Source organism: Dendroctonus ponderosae, unplaced genomic scaffold (assembly GCF_020466585.1).
Source record: "Dendroctonus ponderosae isolate FM_Combo_2020 unplaced genomic scaffold, Dpon_F_20191213v2 Dpon_F_20191213_22, whole genome shotgun sequence".
NCBI lineage: Eukaryota > Metazoa > Arthropoda > Insecta > Coleoptera > Curculionidae > Dendroctonus > Dendroctonus ponderosae.
The window spans coordinates 128,962-151,795 of NW_026018385.1; the positions used below are offsets into that span (position 1 = coordinate 128,962).

The following is a 22,834-nucleotide window of genomic DNA, read 5'->3' on the forward strand; positions in this document are numbered from 1 at the left end:
CACTATCCAGGTTAGTTCAGGTTAATTGTCGTTTGATTTTTCTTAACTTTCATTTGCCAACTCACACGCCAATGGATTTATTTTTATTGCCGTATTTTTAGATTTTTTTCACGTTAAAAATAAAAATCTGCAATATTTCGACTCGAGTGCATGTTATACGCGATTCGCAAGTGAAGGTTAAAAATTGTTAGTGAAATGAAGAGCTGGCTTCGTTATAAGCAGCTTTATTAAATTACAAATTTCGTGTTTGGACAAACATGCAGGCAAGGTTTGGCATAGCTGATCAACTAAAGGGTTATGAGTGCTGCAAGCGGCCAAAATCTCCCTGTCTTTTCACAAATTTTCATAAAACATCAGGTTAGCATTTGCTCCCAAATATGTGATGAATATCAACTGATTGAAATATTCTCAAATTGATTTAAAATGAAGTTGAAAAACACATTTAAATATAAAAAGAACTGACGTTCAAAATCATGAATATCTACTTACCAGTCAGCTGAAACATAATACGAGTTTTTAGTTTTGAAAAATATTAAAAAATCTATCTGAAATTTATTTTCTTTTAAATGATGATATGATGAATTAAAATAATAAACTTTTGTTTTATTCTTTTAACATTGTTCATTTCTAGAAATTTCCCTTTCTATTCCTGCCGACTGCTTAATGTTTCGTTTAGAGGATTTAACCAGAAAAATCACACACTTCAATCCACTGGAGGAATATATTGACATATTGGATTTCGTCCGGATTGTTTCAAATTATTCCATCTATTATTTGACAAATTTATTAATCACTCACCGATTTCTCGACTAACTTCCAAGACAAAAGTACGTTAGAGCCTATATTATTTAATCTATCAATGGGGTTTTAGATCGTCTGCTTTAACTATCTGCAGAATTAAGGCCAATCGATGGGTAATTTGCCAAAACATTCCTTTGTAGCATTTAGTTAAACAAATTGTCAGCTTCCTCGCTGCACAGGATATATGCTTATTTCACGGTTACTTGTCAATTATTTCAAAAATAACAACCTTGTATATTAATGGTTTATAGTTCCACATTTGTGCTATTAGCCATTTCATACCTAGCTGAATTAATCCAATTTATTTCGGTGTTTATTAGGTCCGCACCTCGAAATTAACTGAGTCACTTGTGACTTCATGTGCCCTACATTCCTTTATGCGCCAAAAAGTTGTTTATATTTGTAATACGGACTAACTAGTTTAAGTATACTAAGTAAAAATATATGATCTGTTAATTTGCAGAAACAGCTTCCGCTATCTTTGCCTAAAAAAATGTTGGTTCTTTCAAAATGTTTTTGGAATGGAATTTCCAAAATAATTGTTGATTGATTACAGTTCAAATTAAAATGAATAAACCTGGTCGACTAATTTTTTTAGCTGTTGGCACGTTGTGCATAAGTAATTAGCTTAATATGCAGATTTAATTTAATTATTCCAAGGTTAGTTCTAATGCAATCTTATCAGATATTTTTTTACAGTAGAATGGAGACGTGCTTCTATTTTTTGTAAGCATCTTATTATTAGTCGAAATGCCTTCTCTTCTTGGCCCTTGTGTGCTTGGTTCAATATAGATTTGGCTGCCTAATTATGACATTTTCCGACAACAATAGTAGGACTTCTAGCTTAGCATGTTTCAGCTTTTCTTATTGTGATTGCAAATAATTGATGAACTGCAGCTTGAAGTAAACGGTTTAAAACCTTCAAATTTGTATCTTTTTTAGATATACTTTCATCAGTTTTATTACAGACATTAGATCTCGTTTCTGCGTTGATTGAATCAGGATTCAAAGCTATATATTTTCGTACTCCAACTCCATATTTAGCATTTATCTTCTTTTTTTAAGTTACTTTTCACATTTTTTGCTGTTCTCTGTCCCTCCCGATATAGACCTGAATATATTTCGTGTCTGGTTCAAGTGCAAAACATGTTTTGTAAATAAGATTCTTATAATTTAATTCCCATTGATGATCAAGGTCGAAGAAAGAGAAGGCAGCAGTAAAGCTATTTTAATAAATCGCCCTTCAAAATATCCTATTAAAATTTGCAGATGTGGTACGATGTTTTGCCCAAGTTTTGCCCGATCAGTGTAAACATGTTACGCGAATCAATAAACCGGTATTTTTAGCTTTGCATTTTATGCATACTCGGAATAGAAGCGGCAATTTTTGAGTTGCAGTTTTGAGCAAGTTTGCAAAATTTTTCGTGTTAATAAATAAATCGCACGATGTTGAAACAGAAAATATCAAATAAATAATCAAAATATATTCTTATAGCACAACTGCAACTAATTTAGGATTATGCATTTGGAACATTTCATTTCCAAAGCTATGACTTATTGTGGAGGCGAATGTAGAGAGTTCTCAACATTAGTTGAATTTTTCCAAACTTGCTTTTGAGCGCGATTTTTTTATTACGCTGATATCCACTTCCTGAGTACCATACATAAAGCATTCGATCTATAGCGATCGAGAATTTTTGATAAATAAATTAAATGAAAAAAATACAGATTTCCAACTTTACTAGTTGCGAAAAAATTAGACGCAAGCAGACCAACAAAAACCTCCTGTTGGTGAATCTGCAAGTGTATTAAATTCTTACGTTTATTTCAGGGGAAGATGCAGCATTGGGCGACCAAACCTACCGGTATTTAACAGCAGACGAAATGAAGTCGTTAGGAGACGATTCTTTGCCCATTGATGTGACACGCGATGAACGAATGGATTCCAACAAAATGATCATCGATAGCAACATGCTGCCTCCTCAACATATTGAGGATTCAATCAGCCCGGAACATATTTCCGGGAACTATACCGAGTACATTAAGAAGTATACGTCTGATAATATTGATATTAACAGACATCCAATAAATATAGGGTAAGAGTTCCGCGTCTTGATACTCAGTCGGATCATTCAATTTGCATTAAAATACCTACAAACTGACTTTAGTAGTGCATTTTTTAAATAACAATTTTAAGAGAAACTCTGGCTATTAACCAAATTTCATTGATTTCCCTGTATAGATGTTTATGTTGGTTTTAAGAACAAATCAATTCAAAAATATAATCCTCAAACTTGTATCCATCTGTTCCATGCACTAATCATTTTATAAGTGAGTTTTTCTACAGATTATAAACATTTTTCTTTTGTTCATGCTTTCCTTAGGAAACTGCATTGGAAGAAGTAAGTAACCTTCACCGACATTTCATATTAGCTGTGTACCTTCATTTGAGCAGCATTTAAACTAAATTTCGTACTGTTTTTCAATGTATTATATTTTCCTTCCAGTTTCCTAGTATCATTCCTAGTCGACGCCAGAGGAGGTGCGATGAGAGGATGCAGACATTCCGGAGTGAGAGTAATTGTGCCTCCAAGGTGCGCTCCCAGTCCCACCAGAATTACATGCCGATACGTTAGACCTCAACGGACACCACATCCTCCTCCACTAATGGAAGGTGAAGCATTAGCAAGTCGCGTTTTGGAGTTGGGACCTGTTGGTGCACAGTTTTTAGGGTAAAACTACATTTTTTACTTAACCGTTGTTTCAGAACCGATACTGTTTATCATAAGTAACTATCCATTTAATATCCAAAAGGTGCATATTCAAATTGAACAACTTGGGTCATTTTAGTTCAATAGAACATCTTTTCCTGGCAATTCGGGTTCCATTGCAACATTTTTCCGCAAGGGATTATGGTTTGACATCTTTTCAGACCCGTAATAATCGAAGTCCCACATTTTGCTGCCCTTCGAGGTAAAGAACGCGAAATCGTGATCTTGCGCTCTGATAATGGAGAATCGTGGAAAGAACACACCGTCAAAGCCGCAGAGGATATTTTGAACGAAGTCCTGCATGAAAGCTTTGAAGCAGAAGGTACTAAACTGCTTTGATTTAAAAAGAAATCAATTACTTAGCCTTGGTTTCATTCCAGATCTAAATCAAATGGAAGATGTTGCATCCGGCCGAATAACTCGGATAGTTACGCAAGACTTTCCTCAATACTTTGCTGTGGTATCCAGAATACGCCAAGAAGTGCACGCTATCGGACCGGAAGGTGGAATGGTATCCAGCAGCGTGGTTCCTCAAGTTCAGGCCATTTTCCCAGAAGGAGCCCTTACCAAGAAGATCAAAGTCGGCCTACAGGTAAATTTGTTTAAGCCCCGTAAGGGTGTTTCATTCGATAAGTTGCGTAAAATCACGGTTAATCATATTCCGAAGAAGAAACGATGGTCGTTGATCTGGTAATCAAAATGTTGATTTGAGAGACAAGTATTTTGCACGTAGGCAGGCACTATCAGAAATAAACCTTTCAACATTTGCGTAACGAAAAGTTGAGGAGAATTTCCAGCCAACTTTTGTATTTTTTTTATTTTAAGTAATTTTTCTTGCGGAAAAACTGCATTAATTTTTGCAATATTTTCCAAAAGTCTACACAAATCAACTAATTACTCAAATGCTAATTCTAATAATAATAACAATAATAATCAAGTAATCATTTCTGAAGGTGTCTGTCTTTTCCTCAGTCAAATAGTATGAAAAATTTGAACGGAATTCGGATTTCAAGCGCTAAAAATTACAAAAATGGCATCATTAATAACAAACTTTGTCTATCTAACTTTAATTTTGGTTGTTTCTAACTATTTGGATTCTGAATTGACTTTCCATTTTCAAGCATGATAATTTACTTGCCTTGTAAAGTAGATTTGACTATTTTGCAAGTATGAGTTTAGTTAAATACGTCGTTTGTCAAATGAACTGCATCAGAGCATTGATAATTCTAAAACTGTTTCATCTTCAAACTAACCCAAACTAACTAACGAAATGTGTAAAAATAACGCATTTATTGTACAATGATATCGACAAAATCGAGAAAAGAAAATTTTACGGAGGCAATCAATTTAAAAAATGCATTTTAAATTGGGTATCGGTTATAAGTAATTTTTCTCATTAAACGATAAAGTCTACTATCCGAAACCGAATTTTGCAATGCTTCTCACATACTTCGCAAATTACCTAAAACAAATTTTGTAAAATTACTGAAAAACTGGAGCCAAATTGTTAACAAGTCTTCCAGCGATCTACATCGTTAGCCTGAGAAGAACGTCTATGAAAATTTGGCTAAAAGGGCTTTTATGTATTGTTGGTTAATTAGCAGAAGGTGGTAAAATACTGCAAAAAAGCGTTGCCATAGTGTGAGTAAGTCTTGATGCAATATTAAGGTGTTTGTTTAAGGGCAACGTTTAAATTGTGAATTTAAAAGTACAAATTGTCTGGTATTTGCCTAGTTAAAATTTTAACTAATTTATTTATTTATTTGTACAGTTATTAAACATTTGTTTATAGATGAACAGAAAATTTAAATGAAAATATACTTAAAATCTTCTTGAAGGTCTTTTATACAAACATTTACTCGTAGCTTATTCACATTTCATATTTATTGGCCGGTTAATGTAAATAGTTTTTGACATGTACAAAAAAATAAAATATGATTAAACGACATATTTTATAGCAATTTTGCTGTGTATTTAAAATGTACTTTATCGCATTATACAGATATCAATTTACTGATTTTTTAAGTGGTATTAGACATTTATTTAGAAACTTGAAGTAAATAAGAACATGTAGAAACAAAACAAAGTATCAAATAATATTTTTGGTACATATATTTTTACTTAAAACAGTAGACAATATTTAACAAAATAGAATCTGTGAAATATGGTGTTCAAGTTTTATTGTTAAGCCAAGAAATCACATTGTGTGTATTAACTGGGAAAAGAGGAAAGCTATTACAAGACAATAAAATTATCCACAATCATGATTATTCGCACCAAAAGATAATTTAAATTAAATTTTAGAATGGGGATATGGAATTCTTGAGAAACCCTGCAGTTTTTTTCTATTTTAAATTCCTTAAAACAGAAAAAATTTAACAATTGTTAAAAAAACAGTTAGAATCATCAGAATCATTTCTAACCAGGCGAACGTGCAGATGAGAGACCAAAATTAGTATGTCTAATGAGCAGTATTGAAAAGTTTATCAGATAAAAAGGGTGAAATAGCCGAAAACATAGAAAATTGTAATAAATCTTTTAAAGTACCTAATTCAGTATGTTAGAAAAATAGGTGCTTAAATTTGAAAAGTGTATCGAATTTGAAGCAAAATACTTGAAACTGAAGGCGATGTTGAAATTGTGAAGATTCCGTAAATGAGAAAAGGCTATATTTGAGGCGAAACATTTAAAAGCCTGATTATTAGTCTGTTATTACTTTCATTATACTTTATTTTACCATCTTTTTCACCCATTTCCTAAAAAAACGAACCAGCAGAAAAAGTAGAAGCATACTTGCATAGTAGAAGTAATTTTTACTTTGAAAAGTGGCATACTACTGACTATTTAAATTCCATATGGTGAAATACAAAGTGCTTTCGCGAGTCTCTTTAATGCTTTGCAAATACTTGTTTGAACAGCTTTCCTTTTTTCATTATTTAGTAAAATTAGCTCATGCAATCATCACCCATTCTGTACTAATCTGCTCATCGGTATAACACTGGTTTTTCTGCACTAATTTTAAGTATGTAATATTAATGAGTGCCCAATAAAACTGATAAAATTACACTACTAACGTTTTATTGTTATTCCATAATATTTGGCTACAGTAACACTATTTTTTGGACACAATTTGTACGTAGCTGGAATGATAAAATGCCGACAACAATTTGTGACCAAAAACCATTATTGTATCCAAATAACAACCAAAGCACGGTTCAGGATCAATTTGGCAGTTCACAAGCGATTTTTATTGGGCTCTCATAGCTCAAGCATACATAAGATAGTGCTTTTCTTCATTCTTATGCTTTGTTTTTATTGGTTGCACTCCAATGTCGTTTTATTTTATCTTATTTTTCTGGTTGTTGAACCTTGCTTTGTGTTGTCTCAACCTGCATTTTCCTCTTTTAATTTCTTCCTCTCAATTGCCTTGCTTTGGTGTTGGTAAGTATCGCTCACTTACTAATCATTAAATTAAATTATGTTCACCAGCAGCTGATGGAATATTGAATGAGCAATTCCAGTGTAAATGCTTTTAATAAATAGTTTCCATATTTGCTCTTTAGGCTCAACCCATCGATCCAGAACTTACAGCCAAATTATTGGGTCATGGAGTGGCAGTTTCGCCAGTGGTGACTGTAGAGCCACGAAGAAGAAAATTCCACAGAGCCATTCAGTTGAACATGCCGGCACCAACGGCACATTCTCAGGGCATGATCAATCAATACAGTGGATCAGCACCCACGCTCAGACTGTTATGTTCCATAACAGGTAAGTTTGTCGCTTCGTTTTCCGTTAATTTGTTCAGATTATGTGGGATACATGTGAAATGTTTGGTGGCAAAACTTCGATTTTTACAAAAGTATGTTTTTTGATCAATTTTTTGGGGTAGAACGGTGGAGTCTTATTACTAAAAAAATAAGTTTCTTTACCAGCCTTTTTGGAATATAAATGTTTGGATGTCCTGGTGTGAGAACATTAATTTTAAGAGATGAGGCAGTTAAATTTTGAAATTATTTAACGTTCCCATAAATTCGGCTAGCGGCTAGACATAAGGCGTAAGTTTTTTAATATCATAAAACTCGTTTCAATTGAGATTATTGGACCCATTAAAAACTTACTGCCTATTAGTAGGCCTGAGTAACACTGTATTGAGTTGCGCTATTGAGTTCTTGCCGCTCTCTGAGTTAACGAGTTATAACTCATCGGTTAATGAGTTATAAGTCATTCATTAAAGCGGATTGAAGCCTTGCGAGACGAGATTTGAATTTTCACATCCAAAAAAAAGGCCATCAATATTTTTTCTGAGTAACGTTTTACTACTTTGCTCAAACAACTACAAAAAAGTAATCTAGATTTTTAGACAAAAAGTCGGTAAATTTTCTTGAAAAGTCGATCTCTTAATTTTTTCCGTTAAACGATTCAATTTGCCAGTATTTTACAGCAGAGCGTTAGGGAAAACGCGGTTTTTCTGTTCAGAGACTGTGTTGTTAAGAAATATTGATCTAAAAGTGAAGAAATCCCAGTTTCTAAAACTTTTCCAAAAAAATTATTATAAACTTTCGCTTTTTCAGGAAATTATTATAAACTTTAACATACACATTTTACATAAACTAGGAAATATTTTTGGAAAAATACCCAGAAATAATTATTACAAAGTTGCAAAAAGTTTTCCAAAAATTTTAATTTTGCCATTTTTGGCTGAAAAGGCCACATTATTGTCAGAAAATAAGAACATCATCAGAAAATAATGTTGTTTTGCGTTTTCGATTAAAAACTTCTAGTTTTGGGATCCGTTTTGGAGAAAACCTTTTTTTTCGTTTTTGTCACGAATTTGACTCTGAAAGAAGTTTTTGTAAAAGGTTTACAAAGCTATAAATAATATAAATTTATCCGGTAAAAGACCTCCAGATCGTCAGTATTTTTAAGTGAAACAACAAAATAGAACAAACTTTACAGTCTTCAGAGATATAGCGGTGATAAGATTTCCAAATAATCTGTTATAAACTTTCGCTTATTCTGTTCGTTTTTTATTACGATTGTATACGAAAAAAAATTGATTTTTGTACCAAATTCGAAGCTGGAAAGGGCTTTGAAAACTTTTAACAAAGCGACGAAATATTCGAAATTTATTTCATAATTTTTCGCGAAAAATACCTTAAGATTTTCAGCATTTTTAAGTGAAACTTTAGAAAATTGAGCATTTGGAAGAAAGAGTAACTTGGCTAAAACTGGATAATTATGACATTTTGAAGACATTTAAAAAATATTATTAATAAATGGCCCTTAATATAAATCTAAAAACAACTAAAAAGTCATCAACAATTTCCCAGCAACGGAACTGAATTACTACGCCGGTGCGTTGGGTTGGCGCACCAAGCCATTTGCGTAGCACTGCGCCAACTAGTAAAGTTACCCAGGTCTACATATTAGAAACAACATTGAACTTTTAACCATTTCTCCGAAAGCTCTACAATAGGATCTTTCTCACTTGCGCTTGATCCTCAAATTTGGCATTTATTTGCACAGATACTACAATAATTTAACCTGAATATTTGATTCGTTTTATCTAATAGTTTTGACTGCCGCTAGGTTTCGAAAATATTAATTTTTATAAATATTTCTTCGGCTTATCTTATTTGGTTTCTTGGTGTATTTTGTAGACAGTCAAATAATCTGAAACTATGTTTTGTTGGGTCATCAACGGTGTGGAAAAGAAAGACAACTTCGTTATTTGTCTAATTATTTAACTCAATATTTTGGTAAATGTTTTCCCTGTAATATGTTAAATTATATTTATTTTTTTCTTTATAGGACAAACAGAAGGCGCTATTCGGTAATTTTTTTGTCATTTCAGAGCCTAAAAGATTTCTTTCATTTTCAGTTAAAATTGTTCGGTTGCAACATGTTGCCCTAGCTTTGTCAGAATTTTAAATACTTAAAAAAAATTATAAATGTTTAGTAAATTTATATGAAAATATTTCCGGTGCTTGTGCAATTAATTGTTAGGTATACTGACTACAACGCGGAAAAGTTGCATTCATTTTATCTGAATGAAAAGATCAGAATAATAACATTTCAAGCAAAAATAAGAAGAAATAAGAATAGAACAAATAAAAATTGCTGTTCTTTTATCAATTGCAGGATTAATAAATGCATTTAAATCTATTTAAGCTTTCTTAATAACTCGCGATTCTAAATTACTTCAGCTGCTGCTTTTCGCTTGCACTTTCAATCACTTTTAAATCAAATTCATCTTTTCACATTTTCATATTGGGATAAAGTCAAACAGTTTGAAGTACTCGTATATTCAGTGGCTGATTTGGAAAACTACTAACTAATTGGTTAATTTTTTATGCTTTTTAAAAACTGCTGTAAAACAATTTTCTTTCCCTGAATAAATTTTAACGAAACTTTTAATAAAGATGTTTCACTAGAAGAAAATAAAATATAGTTTTTCAATGACAAACAGACCAAGTTGATTGATTTTTTTTAGGCAATTAGCACATGATCAAACGGCAATAACAGTAACCTTGATTTTATTTTTCGTAGACTTTGCGCCCCCCAACGGTCGCTATACGTCCAATAAATAATTCGTACTGTTTCTATTGGTCGACTTTATGTTTACTTTCTTTTATTTCAAAGCTTCTGATCTTTGCCTAGAATATGAGCTGAACACTCTGTATTTATTTGGCTATCCCGGATTAATCGTATCGAAAATTTTCGTAACAATCCGATTTTTCAAGTAACATAACAGTTTTATTTATCAAAAATTGTCAGTCCAACCTTCAGTTATTTCACCGTGTATGAAGTATTCGAATTTAAAAAGTGAATCGCTTTTCCAATTATACTTGTTTCTGTTTACAATAAAAAGACCTTAAATGAAGAGTAACGTTTTGAAGTAAGTCCATGAGATCCAAGTTAAGGATAAACTCTCCTTGTCCACGTTTGCCATCTTATTTCACAATATATCCCACAAAATCGCAGTGTAATTGTTGAAAGTTAACAAGAAATTTACCGCAACCTTAGAGACCATTAAGTGTAACTCTACAACTTTCCACACAAAAAGAAATGTCTTGACGTACTTTATTTGTTTTTATTTTTCTGAACCCGTTTCGTCTCGATGTTGTGTTGTGTCCTTGTATTATTTTGTAAATTGTTTTTGTTGTTAAGGGGTTGGCAAGCTTTTAGAGGATTTTGATGCAGTTTGAAGACTTTTTAGACTTTCGACTTTCTGTTTGAATTATTCAATATACCGGCCCCTTAAAGTTTAGATGGCCTTAGAGCGTAGATGTAGCATAGTAGATTAAAACGAAAATAGCTAGATAAATGGTAATTATTTTGTTTTAGAATAGATATCTGTATATATATGCTACACGGTGTTAAAGTTTGCTCTTTCCGGGACGATTTCAATTGAAGTCTTGCTTAGAAAGTTTGCCAGCCTCGCGCTTATTGTTTTTGAGCGACGTCATTGTGCTAAATTTCACTCAGAACTCACTCAAGATGGTTTTTTGTAATGGCGTCGATCAGGGTAGTTCTTAAAAGTGATTTCCAGCCATAATATTAGTTAACAATTCAGTTAATAAAATATTGTTGTGTTTTTCGTTAAAACAGTTTAAGTTATTTAAATATCTGCTGTTTTGAATTTCAAACAAAATTAAATTAAATTTTTTTTGCATTGGCTTGTTATAGGGCAACTAAATGTAAGATACATACAATTTTCACTTTTACGGATTACTGAATTCTAATACATCAATATCCTAGAAAAAACTAATGCGCTATTATTTAACAATTTTCACGCGGGGACCTATCAGGGGTGTTTCGGAAAAGATCTCTCAAAGGTAACTAACTAAAACTATTTTGGGCTGCCCCTTAGTATGTACATCTTTACTTTTTTTTTGGTTTGTTATGTTTTAATTTACATCTTTTTATATATATTTTATTAGGAATGTGAGAGATGGGCGTACGCAGTTTTGTATTGTTTCATCCCCCAAATATCCCGACTTTCATTTGGAACCGGTGTAGCTTCAAATTTAGATTTATTTATCGGATTTGCGTGTGTTTCCTTGAATCGGATTGTGGAATTCATTATGGTTTGTACTTACGCTTCTTCAAAGTTACAGTTTGTGTTAAATAGCAACGAATTAATATTTTTATTGCGCCAAAACTATTTAAATAAGCAGAAAGCCACTTCTGCTCATTTAAAACGACTTTTGTTGATTTGCAAAATTCTATGTAGGAATTCAAAAATAAGAAGAAATAGTTAAAATATTGCTAAACTCAAACGGGTTGATTTTATATATGGAACTTAAGAAACTGAATGTAACTTTGAAAGTAACGACCGTCAACCATCCTGAACGGCACAGAATAAATCTAAATAATAGTGTATGAAAGCATTTAGCTGTGTATATTATACTCAACTTTTTCATCTAATTTTGCCTTTTAGTCGTACTATTATTTCAGTTTTACTTTATTTATATTTACATTATTTTATTAAAAAATCACGAAAACACAAATACTGCAATTTTATTCACCTTAACATAGATTTGCTGCATACGTTATCCTTATGTTGTTAATTCGTTTTCATTTACTTTATGGTTTTTTTTCGATCTCTTTATGTCGTCAGATCAGTCGTACTCTTACACCGTCTCAATTTTATATGAAATATGATATGCAGAAAACAAATCGGAAGTTAGTTGCCACGCGACTGGTCTTTTCTGAAACCGTTCAAAGGACTGCTTGGCTTTTTGTATGCTTGGCACTTGCATCGCTTCACTGTGAAATTATGTATCTGATTTAGCTTAAGACATTTACAGGTTATTCCTGCAAACATGGTCAATTACTTCAGAAAAGGGAAATATATAAATAAAGCTCAAAGGAATGGGTTTAAACTGGCTTACAAAATATATCTTCATTTATTATTTGTTATGCAAATGGGACGGAAATATACTTAAATATTATTAGTATATTATTATATACTTAAACATGCTTATTATATTCATTCGTACACACATTTAGTAACTGTCTGGGTTACTGTGGCACATGGTGATTTTCTCTGATATATTTTTAAATTATACAAATCCACTGTGTGTGATCACTGTAGATTTGCATGTGAAATTACTTATAAATTACGTTATTGTGATCACTGATGATTTGAATTACTGATAATGTGAAATAACGTAATTTATAAGTAATTTCACATGCAAATCTACAGTGATCTACACAGTGGATTTGTATAATTTAAAAATATATCAGAGAAAATCACCATGTGCCACTGTAATAAATATATGGGAGTACAATTTGTATTCGCATGCTTAAATTTTTGCGTAATTACAATTGATACAACAATAAAAAAATAAAGTATACATTTTTAAGCACAAATAAATAGAAATGGTAAGAGAAAAATATGGAAAAATTAACAAGATAGTATTGCTTTGATCATGCATTTTTCCTCGATTTTATGTTATTTTAAATGTATAGGTAATATAATATATTAATGTAGTAGTTAAATAATTCTGACTATTTGCGATTTTTTGGGTAGTTGTGATACGAGTATATTGGGTTTTGAAATGATTGAAATCTGCTGATGACGGACACATAATTATCAAAAAAGTTTCTTGGATTTAAAATATTCGAGAGCTAGCAAATCATATTCTTCTATCTGCTCTGAAAAGCAGATGCATTAGGACGATACGAAAGCAACATAATATAATACAAATGTTGAAAACATACGCTATTAAAACATGGTGAATCTTAGGCTAAATCTGCATAATTTCTGCATGTTTTTTGATGCACCATAAAGCCACAGGCAATATTGCCATGTAATTCAATGGGAACAAAAGTAATTATAGTGATGTGTTATAAATTTCGAGTATTGTTCATTTAATGGAGCTTCACGTACCACTTGCTTAGCATGTTCTTCTAAGTATGTCTTGTTCAAAACTGGATTATTCCTTTTATTGTTTTTGAAATGGTCGATTTCAGAAATATTTTCGAAAATTTACTAAAGTTGACAATCAAAACATTGTACAGAACTATTATATTTGGCTGTTTTATTGTCCATTTATTTCGGTTTCTTCGAACAGGTGGAACCTCAAGAGCGCAATGGGAAGACGTTACTGGATCCACGCCATTGACTTTCGTCAACGACGTCGTTTCCTTCACCACTACCGTTTCAGCCAGATTTTGGCTAATCGATTGTCGAAATATTTCTGATGCTACTAAAATGGCCACTGAACTCTACAAGTAAGAACCTCTAATCGATGTTAAATCAAAATATTGCATACATTTATACAACTGAATAGCGCAGGTCGAATTTTAATGGGAATATTTCTCAGATAGTTAAGCACAGATTTGAACATTAAGTGGATTTTGTCTCAAAGCGGATTTTTTGGTAACTCTTAGGGAGGCCATCCATGTACCCTTCATGGCAAAATTCGTTGTATTCGCAAAGCGAGTGGATCCACTGGAGGCAAGACTGAGAGTATTCTGTATGACTGATGACAAAGAGGACAAAACATTAGAACACCAGGAGCATTTTACGGAAGTGGCCAAAAGTCGAGATGTGGAAGTGCTTGAGGGCAAATCCCAATATATTGAATTTGCTGGAAACTTGGTGCCTATAACGAAAAGTGGCGAACAACTGCAGTTTTCCTTCAGAGCCTTTAGGGAGAATAGACTGCCATTCTCGGTACGGGTGAAGGATCAGCATGCTGAGGCTGTTGGGAGATGTTTGTTTATGAGAGAAGCTAAGGTAAGAAGACAAGTTTTTACAGATTATCATTAGCAAAATAAGTATTATTTTGAATAGTTTTAAACTAATTTTTTAATCTAGTAACCTCCAGCAAATCGTGCATTTTGCCATCAACACAACTTACATATTAGCGATATAAAATAATTATTTTGGCGTACTGGCGTACTTTTATTTGGCGTAATCGATTCCATCCAAAGATGTCATGTAGTTGCTAATTTAATGATGCAACGAACCGGTATTAGCATACAAAGTAGCCGGATGACCACTATGTCTCACTTTATATTTCACACCTTAAATATTCCAATGTTTAAATTTTAAAAAGCTTCCTGCAGTTTGTTCCCGTGATATGGGAGATCGATAAGCATTAGCTTGATAGGATTAAATAATAGTGACGACAGAATTGGAGGTGCCATTGGGGATACGTGAGTGTAAACATGTGTCTTGCAATTCACAGAAGGTATATAAAATTATTCAATTTTCGAATTATTAATGATGCGATTAATATTCGTATTTCGGGTGTTGAGTTCTTCAAATTCTAGGAGATTTAGACGATTTTTGGCTGTACCATATGAATATTTTTCCGTAGTTATTTAGTTAATTTGAAATATTATGTAAAGTAATAATTTTTTTTTTTATAGATACTTAAAGGTGAACCACCCCAACAGCCAATCTGCATTTTGAACATAGTGCTACCAGATGATATAGTAACGGACACCATATCCTTAACCGATTCAGAATCGGGAAAACGACACATGTATCTCTCAGAATTCCAGGATTACTATCGACCAGATCCGCGGTTAGCAGATATGAGCAATTTACTGGGAGATGATTGGGTGGAACTGGCCTATCAATTAGGTAAGCGATTAAAGAATGTCCCCTCATCGGAAGTAGTTATTTAAATTAGCTGCTTTACAAATTAAATTTCCAAACAAATTATATTCTAAGCAAATTTGTATGTATTTGTCAACATTTTTGAGCAACTAAACTTTTGTAAAAGTTTGTAACATTGCAGATATTAGAATAATCGATTCCTTTATAATTTAAAAAAATTAATGGTCTTAATTAACTGTTTTAATTTGACTACATCTTGAATAATTTTTTGGTAAACTGAAATTCCATCGATGTGGTTCCTATTAAATTCTATTTAGCGAGAGGCTAAGTTTTCAAAAATCTGCTACATATCGTATAATGTTGCTGCTTGTTCTCAGGTTTGACTTCATCAGAAATAAATGTGATAAAATCCGAATATCCGGAAAGTATCGCCAAACAGGCCCAGTCCATGCTGAGAATGTGGCTGTCGCAATCTGGAAACAAAGCGCAAACAAACACGCTGGAGAACGCTCTCCGACGAATAGGACGAGAAGATATTATACCGCAGTGCCTCAACGTAGAACAACCTACTCATACGTTTACTAGAATTAAAGAACAGGAGATTGGTTACAGACTGAAAAAGAAGGACGAGAATGACTTGCCAGGTGAGCACTTTGAACCTAATATTGTTAGGTTTTTGTCACATACCCGAGATGTTTAAAAGCTTAAAAAAATTGAGTTTAGAAGTGGAAATCTTGAAGGTGGTGAAATTTGACCACCAAAAAAAATTTACTATTTACTATTGCGCATCATTCTTCATAATAAAAAGATTCAATTTGATTTTTGGTAGAAGAACAGTCTTAAAGTAATACATATTTGAAATAATAGCCTCCTTTGGTTTTCGCGCTAAACATCGACAAATTCAATAAATAAATTACACATTTACATGTTTTGGTGCATAAATATTTTTTGCGATATTCGATGTTCTTTCAATTTTCGCCCGAAAATGGTCTTTAAGCTTGCAATTTTTAATATGTTTAGGTTGAAAATTATCTTTTGCTCTTAATGAAATACACGAAACTCGACCGACTCCTTGATTTTTGAGTGAGTCAGATTTTCTGAGAATAGATAAATAATTAAAAGGGTGAAAAATGAAAATGAAATAACAACTACACATAAAAAGTTGTAGATATTAACATCTAGTGTATTTTAAGATAACACTAATTGATACAGGGTGTCTCAAATTCAAGCGGCATACCAAACTTACTTTTTTTCAAATGGAATGCCGTACTTGATTTGTATTGATTGAACATTGACCACGTCGTTTTTGCAACTAATGTCAAATTTAGACCAAAATATTATATAAAAAAGTTGTAGATATTGACATCTAGTTTATTTTAAGATAATAACAATTGCTACAAGGTGTCTCAAATTCAAGTGGCTGACCAAACTCAAATTTTTATAAATGGAATTCCCGAATATTTAAATGGTTATTAACTCAAAAACAGCTGAAGATCAATATAGAAAATGTACACCCAAGATGACTGGAATTTTGTGTATAGTTCGAATATGAAATAAAAAAAATGCGCAATTCCTTTTTAAAAAATGTAATTTTGTACCGCCCCTTGAGTTTCAGACACCCTGTATCAATTGGTATTATCTTACAATAAACTAGACCTTAATATCTAAAACTTTTGTATTTAATGATTTTCTTTAAATTTCAAATTAGATGTTAAAACGGCATGGCCAAAATTCAATCAATATTGGTTATTAACTCAAAAAGAGTTGAGAATCAATATAGAACATTTATATCGAATAGGCCTAGAATTTTACAAACATTTCGACGATGCAATAAAAAGTAGGGCATTCCATTTTAAAAAAATGTAATTTTGGACCGCCACTTGAGTTTGAGACACCCTGTATCAATTGGTGCTAGCTTAAAATAAACTAAACGTTAATATCTACAACTTTTATATTTAACATTTTTTCTAAATTTCAAATTAGATGCAAAAAGAGGGTGGTCAGAGATCAATCAATAATCCTGCACTGTATACATATTTGAATTTAGTCAGCTGACAAAGTTGAAACATTTTCAGATAAAAAGAAAATTGAGCACTTTGATAAGTACTCAGCCGAGGAAAAAGTCGTTGTAAAATCAGAGTCGGAAGAAGAGGACAATTTTGACAAGACCGTAACAGAAAGGCGTGAACAAATACAAAAACGTCTCTCAGCCGAAAGAGCAATTCCGGCGTCTTCACAGCGACGTGAAATCGTTCAGGAAATATGCGACATTAAGCGACAGAGCTTAGTGGAAGACAAAATTGCAGAAGTTTTGCAAAAGGTACCAACTGCGAACCATACAGATAGATGTATCAGTGTACTAGCTTATTCTCTTAGGTTGAACCAGAGACACAAACCAAAGCGGTACGGACACAGATTTCGGAAACGACGGAGCTAAAAACCACATTACCATCGAACTCTGTCGCTTCTGAAACTACCACCACAATTGTGGAATCGCACAGAATCGTAGAAGATACTGCAGCGCACAAACCGGGAGAAGATGCGAGATTTTTGGAGGAAGTCAGTTCGCGGTTCGAAGGACCGCAAGTGAAAATCGAACAGCGAGTTTCATCGAACGACGGTAAGCATACATGCTATTTTTGACAAAAATGCCATTATCTGATTCAATTGAATAACACAAATACAATTTCTAAAAAAAAACTTAAATTTTTAAGAGTCTAAGTTGTATTTGTAGAAGTGTATTTGAGAAGTGGGGGGGTGTGTTTTAGATCCAAAATCTCCCAACTTCTCCAAGACACCGCCACCAAGTCCAGCTGACTTTTTGAATCAACGACAAGTCGCCTCAGCCCAAGGTGAGTTTGTTTGTTTTTCACTTGTGTGTAGTTGAGTAAATCAGCAACAAGCTTAGTAGAAAGACAATATTTGAAATATTCATGTATATTCATAGCCATATAGTTTCTTCAATTATATTTGACCGGCATGAAAATGAATATTTTGGGTATTAAATATGGCATATCAATACAAGACATTGTATATTTTTGTGTGTGTTTCATCAATTTTATTTTAAGATTTGCGTAATGAATTTAAAACGTTTCTCCGTATCACTTCAAGACCATTTCTATGACCTAATTTGCTACAACTTCATAATACGCTTAACTTCAAACACGTATGAGTCTCCTAGACGGTAAATATTGATTTTCGCAAGCGAGGATATTCTTTAAAAGGCTTCCTAATTATATTCAATTAAATTAGACAAAGTCTAAACTTGACAACTTAGTAGTTCGGAAACTTTCGTTCAATCGGTTTACGTGTTAACTTTTCAGCTACTACAAGTAGGTAAGTGAATTTGTGGTATTTATTGTGGGTCTGTAACTAACTCTGTCATGTACCCCGTCGATATTGATATGCCATATTCCATGGAGTTTGCAGGCGGATAAAGATATTTTTGTTTAGTAATTTTTTATAAAATTTCACCATGGTCTACAACTTCGAGTATTTTTGACTACATTGTGTTGTAGATCTGTTTCTTGCTTTTACTCTGATATTATATTACCTAATCTTTATTGACACCCTTATTGTATTTCACTCAAAACCGTTACGAAATCACTCAATTACAAATCCGGTTTTGAATGAAAACCAATAGTTTTAGAACTAACACATATTTTCCCTTAAACACTTAATGTGCAACATTATGCTTTGGTGCAATTGCTTTTGCCATAAGAGCCGTTACTAAACAACCAATAACAGCCATTATAACAGAAATCTTAACAGAAAATAAATCATGTTTGGTGAAAATGTTAGAGTTAATTGCTTTGCGCTGGTATCTCAATACTTTCGCTCTTCTCACCCGTTTTTTATTATAATTTTTGCCTTTCTGCTTTACTGTCATGTTTGTTACTTCACTTGGAACTTCTTGTTCTTTCTAACAAAACGAATCGAAATTTAATTTATCAACTGAAGCTAAATGCGCAGATAATTTTTTACTGTATGACAAACCAGTAACTTACCGTGTAAGTTGAATTGAATTGAAACGTTTGATCTACTTTTTCTTCAACTTTTCAATTATTTTTGGATTTTTTATTTTTCGTAACATTTTATTTTCTGTGATCTGTTCTATATTTTTATCCGGTATTCAGCAGTATTGGTGCTCAACTAAAATTCACTGACATTTTTTTGGGATAAATATTGCGTTTCAGGAAACAATGTCTTATATAAAAGGTAATAGTTCCCGAGGCACAGGGTAACACCCTGTGTCTGTATTCTGATAAAGTAAAATGTGAACAAAATTTTTCTTTATTAAATAAATTCTTAATCATTTTTATTATTACCAAAAACTATGTTTTCTTAAATGGAGCTGGCCAAATTTGCTATTATTTGTTGGGTTTTAAATATAGCTTTCTTTGTAGGCAATATTTTGCCGCCTGATATTTTTTAAGCAACAAATGTGTACGTGGTTCCAGTCTACATTTCTCACGGATTTCCAAATTCAATAAATATATTGAAGTCAAAAATTCATTTTGAACAACTTTTATGAAATAATAACTTTCTAAATTTTTACTGAGTTGGAAAAGTATTTCTAAACGTGCTTGTATAAATACTATTTCATGTTTCTTATTTAGAGATCCAATTGGAGTTATTTAGATCAAAAAATCATTAGAGGTTTCAATGTGAAATATTTTGAAACCGGTGAGATATCGGCTTGAACAAAAAACGTATTTTTTTATTAAGAAATATCGGAGAACGAGATATTGGCAACGAAAGCCATATTATAGATTGCCAAACTTGTACTTACAAGCTACCTAATAGGAATTTAAATTCTTCGCTCTAAAGAAACACGCAAACGATTTTTTTTTTGTTTAAAAAATATATCAGTGAATTTTGTCACATTAGTTGAATACCACGCTGTAAAAGCCGATAAGTTGACGCCCTTTTTATGTTTTTGCCTGTATATTTTTGAGCGATGTGGTTGACAAGGCGACCGATCCTATTCGCACCTACACTAAGGATAAATATCCTTACTTGAATTTGCTTTTTCCAATATTTTTTTTATGGAACTTAACAATCGGACTAGAATTAATTATAGAAGTTTTTAATTTGAGTCACCACAATTTGTATATTCATGTCTTGAACATTTGACGATCTATTTTGTTCAAGGCACGATTAGTATTTTAATTCCATTTTTACATTTTTTGGTTAAATATAAAAAAATTGGGAATTTGTAAAAAAACTGCTGCACATTTATTTAATGTTCTGTATTATATTGCATGGGCTTTTTATAATTCCTTCATTCCTTTGCAAGATTGTTTGGTTTCTTTATCGTGTGAACTGTGGAATGATGTGTGATTTACACCTAGCTTATTAATGAAAATAAATAATTTAAAACGTCCACATGTAAAAATTATTTCCGTTTGCTTTGAAAAACTTGTAAAGTTTTAAATTGTTTATTTGACAAGGAATAGGTAAGGTCAAGCCTTACCTATTTCTCAACATGCACAAGCCATCCCATTCACACCTCAACTTAAATATGTAAAACACAACTTGTTTTGTAAAATTTAATAATTTCTTGCATTTTGTCTCATGTTTTTTAAAAATGTCCTTTTTCAATGATGAGCCGTTTTTGCAAACTCCAGGAAATCAGAATCTTGGTCAAACAGGTTATTTCAATCTATTGTGTTTTGTGTGTGCATGAGAACATATTTTGTTCATTTTTAATGTTCATTATCAGTTGGTGTGCTTCATGGACATGCTCAGAATGTAAAAATGAGCAAAGTATGTATCTTCAATAGAATAAGCCATGCCTAGTTCTTCTAGTAGGGAAGGCTGCATTAAAGGTCAGTAATGATATACCTACTTTGCAATCAAAATAATTTTTTTTGATAATGGAGAGCCTTTACACATATGTTATGTTGCTTTGTCTCTCTGCTAGTTGAGCATAATATGAAAAAGTACTAGTACGTTATTAGCTTATCGGGATCGTAAAACAGTAGTCGCTTTAAACAACATGCGGAATGTTATTGCCGGCTTTATAAATATTCTGAATAGCTGTCGTATCCACTTCACTTTCTATATCCCACCTAAAAAGTGTACACATTTTGTCCTTTTCTCATATTTCATACCTGTATGCTCGAAGGATGTTTGAGCAGGAGAGTTAATGATTTATTTTCTGACATTTCGGTTACTGAAACAGTTGCACATAAACCTTAAACCATGTTCTTTATAACCATTGTTAATATACACATTTTATACATAGCAACCAAATATTTCTGCTGTTTTTCACAAACAGGTGTTTTCAGCAATCCTTTTTAAATCTCTAGGACGAGCTCTGACAAATTTAATCCTTATGGAAGGTTTATTGTAGGATATTCGAATAATCGAAGGCGGATAATAAAGGAGTGCACTTATTAGACAAAATGACTGAATGGACTAGTTACGAACTGATTTCCAACTATTAAATGGCTCGAAGTGTTTATATTTGGAAAGATTTAGGGATGTTAATTTTTTCTCAGTCTCATCCTTCAGTTTGGATTATTGGGGATGTTTCCTTCGCTGAATGGAGACATTGAATATGTAGCGCAATTTAAAGTTGACGCTGTATTCATTTAGGGTTTTAAAGGGATCTCGGGTTTAGCTGTTCTTTGTATTTGGGAACTGCAGTTATTAAAGCAAAGTAATTGAAACTTATTTTTCTAGGTAAAAAATTAATCGTTCAATGGGATTGCGAAGTTTCAGGTACATTTCAACTAATGAAAACAAGTCTGCCTCTATTTAAGTTATTTCGTATTTTTCCCCTTTTCGTAGATAATGCCAATTACGTTAAATTTGCACAATTTTTTTGCCGACAACAATGAAACTGGAAAAAGTTCTAATTCCATATCTCAAGCCTTTTTTCAGGAAGGCAGGTGATAGCTGGGTTTTCCTACGATAAACATTCCAAAGTATTGTTAATTTGTACAGGGCAACTGGTTCAAACCTACTATTCCTTTGTTCTGAGAAACACGTTTTTTAACTATTGGGTGGTTAAGATTTGATCTTCACTTTTTATATTATTTTACATATATACATATATTATTATTTTATAATAATTATACAGCATTTTTTAAATCGAAAGATTTTTTTTGCTTAATCCGTTATGTTGTGGACCGTAAAAAGACTTTGCTTGGTTACTTTTCACCTACGAATTCTGTTTATTTTGTTATGATGTTTTACAAAAGATAATAATTGTTCATACTTTTCTAAACCTGGAAATCGGAGAATTTGAGCAGGTCTTGGAAAATGGCTTGGTTTCTCAAATTTAACGCATGAAGTAATTGAAAACAATTTTCGTAAACTTGTCGAAAATCCCAAATTCAAAATTTGTCGATTCGCTGTAATGGCAGTGCGTCGAATGGTCCCATCAGAATTAACGAAAATTGCAAAACGAAAATATTCTTGAATCCTGAGAAGGATGTGTTTTATTTAAAATGGTCGCTAAAAACTTAATATGACAAAAAAGGGCAAAAATGAAATTGTTTGTTCCTTTTTAAGTGAATTAAAAAAACTGGTACATAACAGATCCAAGGAATAGTTGGTCTGAATTGGTTATTAAACGGCTTCGTCGAGTTCGGGTCATGTTAAATTAAATATCTTTGTGTAAAACGCAGACGTATTTTGGTACAACTTTGAAAATTCCTCTTCCAACCCA

At 32.4% G+C, this 22,834-nt stretch overlaps 1 protein-coding gene across 2 annotated transcripts in view; it reads left to right on the plus strand.

Moving 5' to 3' along the window:
- Positions 1 to 18,141, plus strand: part of LOC109534489 (ankyrin-3) — a 71,841-nt gene extending 53,700 nt beyond the window's left edge. The window contains exons 19-31 of one of the 2 annotated variants that reach the window (XM_019900192.2): positions 2,633 to 2,897; positions 3,186 to 3,203; positions 3,309 to 3,533; positions 3,734 to 3,894; positions 3,953 to 4,164; positions 7,136 to 7,340; positions 13,655 to 13,814; positions 13,974 to 14,322; positions 14,961 to 15,177; positions 15,531 to 15,797; positions 17,229 to 17,473; positions 17,530 to 17,773; positions 17,922 to 18,141. In XM_019900192.2, coding sequence (XP_019755751.2) covers positions 2,633 to 2,897; positions 3,186 to 3,203; positions 3,309 to 3,533; positions 3,734 to 3,894; positions 3,953 to 4,164; positions 7,136 to 7,340; positions 13,655 to 13,814; positions 13,974 to 14,322; positions 14,961 to 15,177; positions 15,531 to 15,797; positions 17,229 to 17,473; positions 17,530 to 17,773; positions 17,922 to 18,040 — 2,687 coding nt within the window. In that variant the 3' untranslated portion in view covers positions 18,041 to 18,141. Of the gene's footprint in view, positions 1 to 2,632; positions 2,898 to 3,185; positions 3,204 to 3,308; positions 3,534 to 3,733; positions 3,895 to 3,952; positions 6,639 to 7,135; positions 7,341 to 13,654; positions 13,815 to 13,973; positions 14,323 to 14,960; positions 15,178 to 15,530; positions 15,798 to 17,228; positions 17,474 to 17,529; positions 17,774 to 17,921 lie in introns of those variants that run through there. The other variant, XM_048664396.1, reaches the window with a different exon arrangement.
- The last annotated feature ends 4,693 nt before the right edge of the window (positions 18,142 to 22,834 follow it).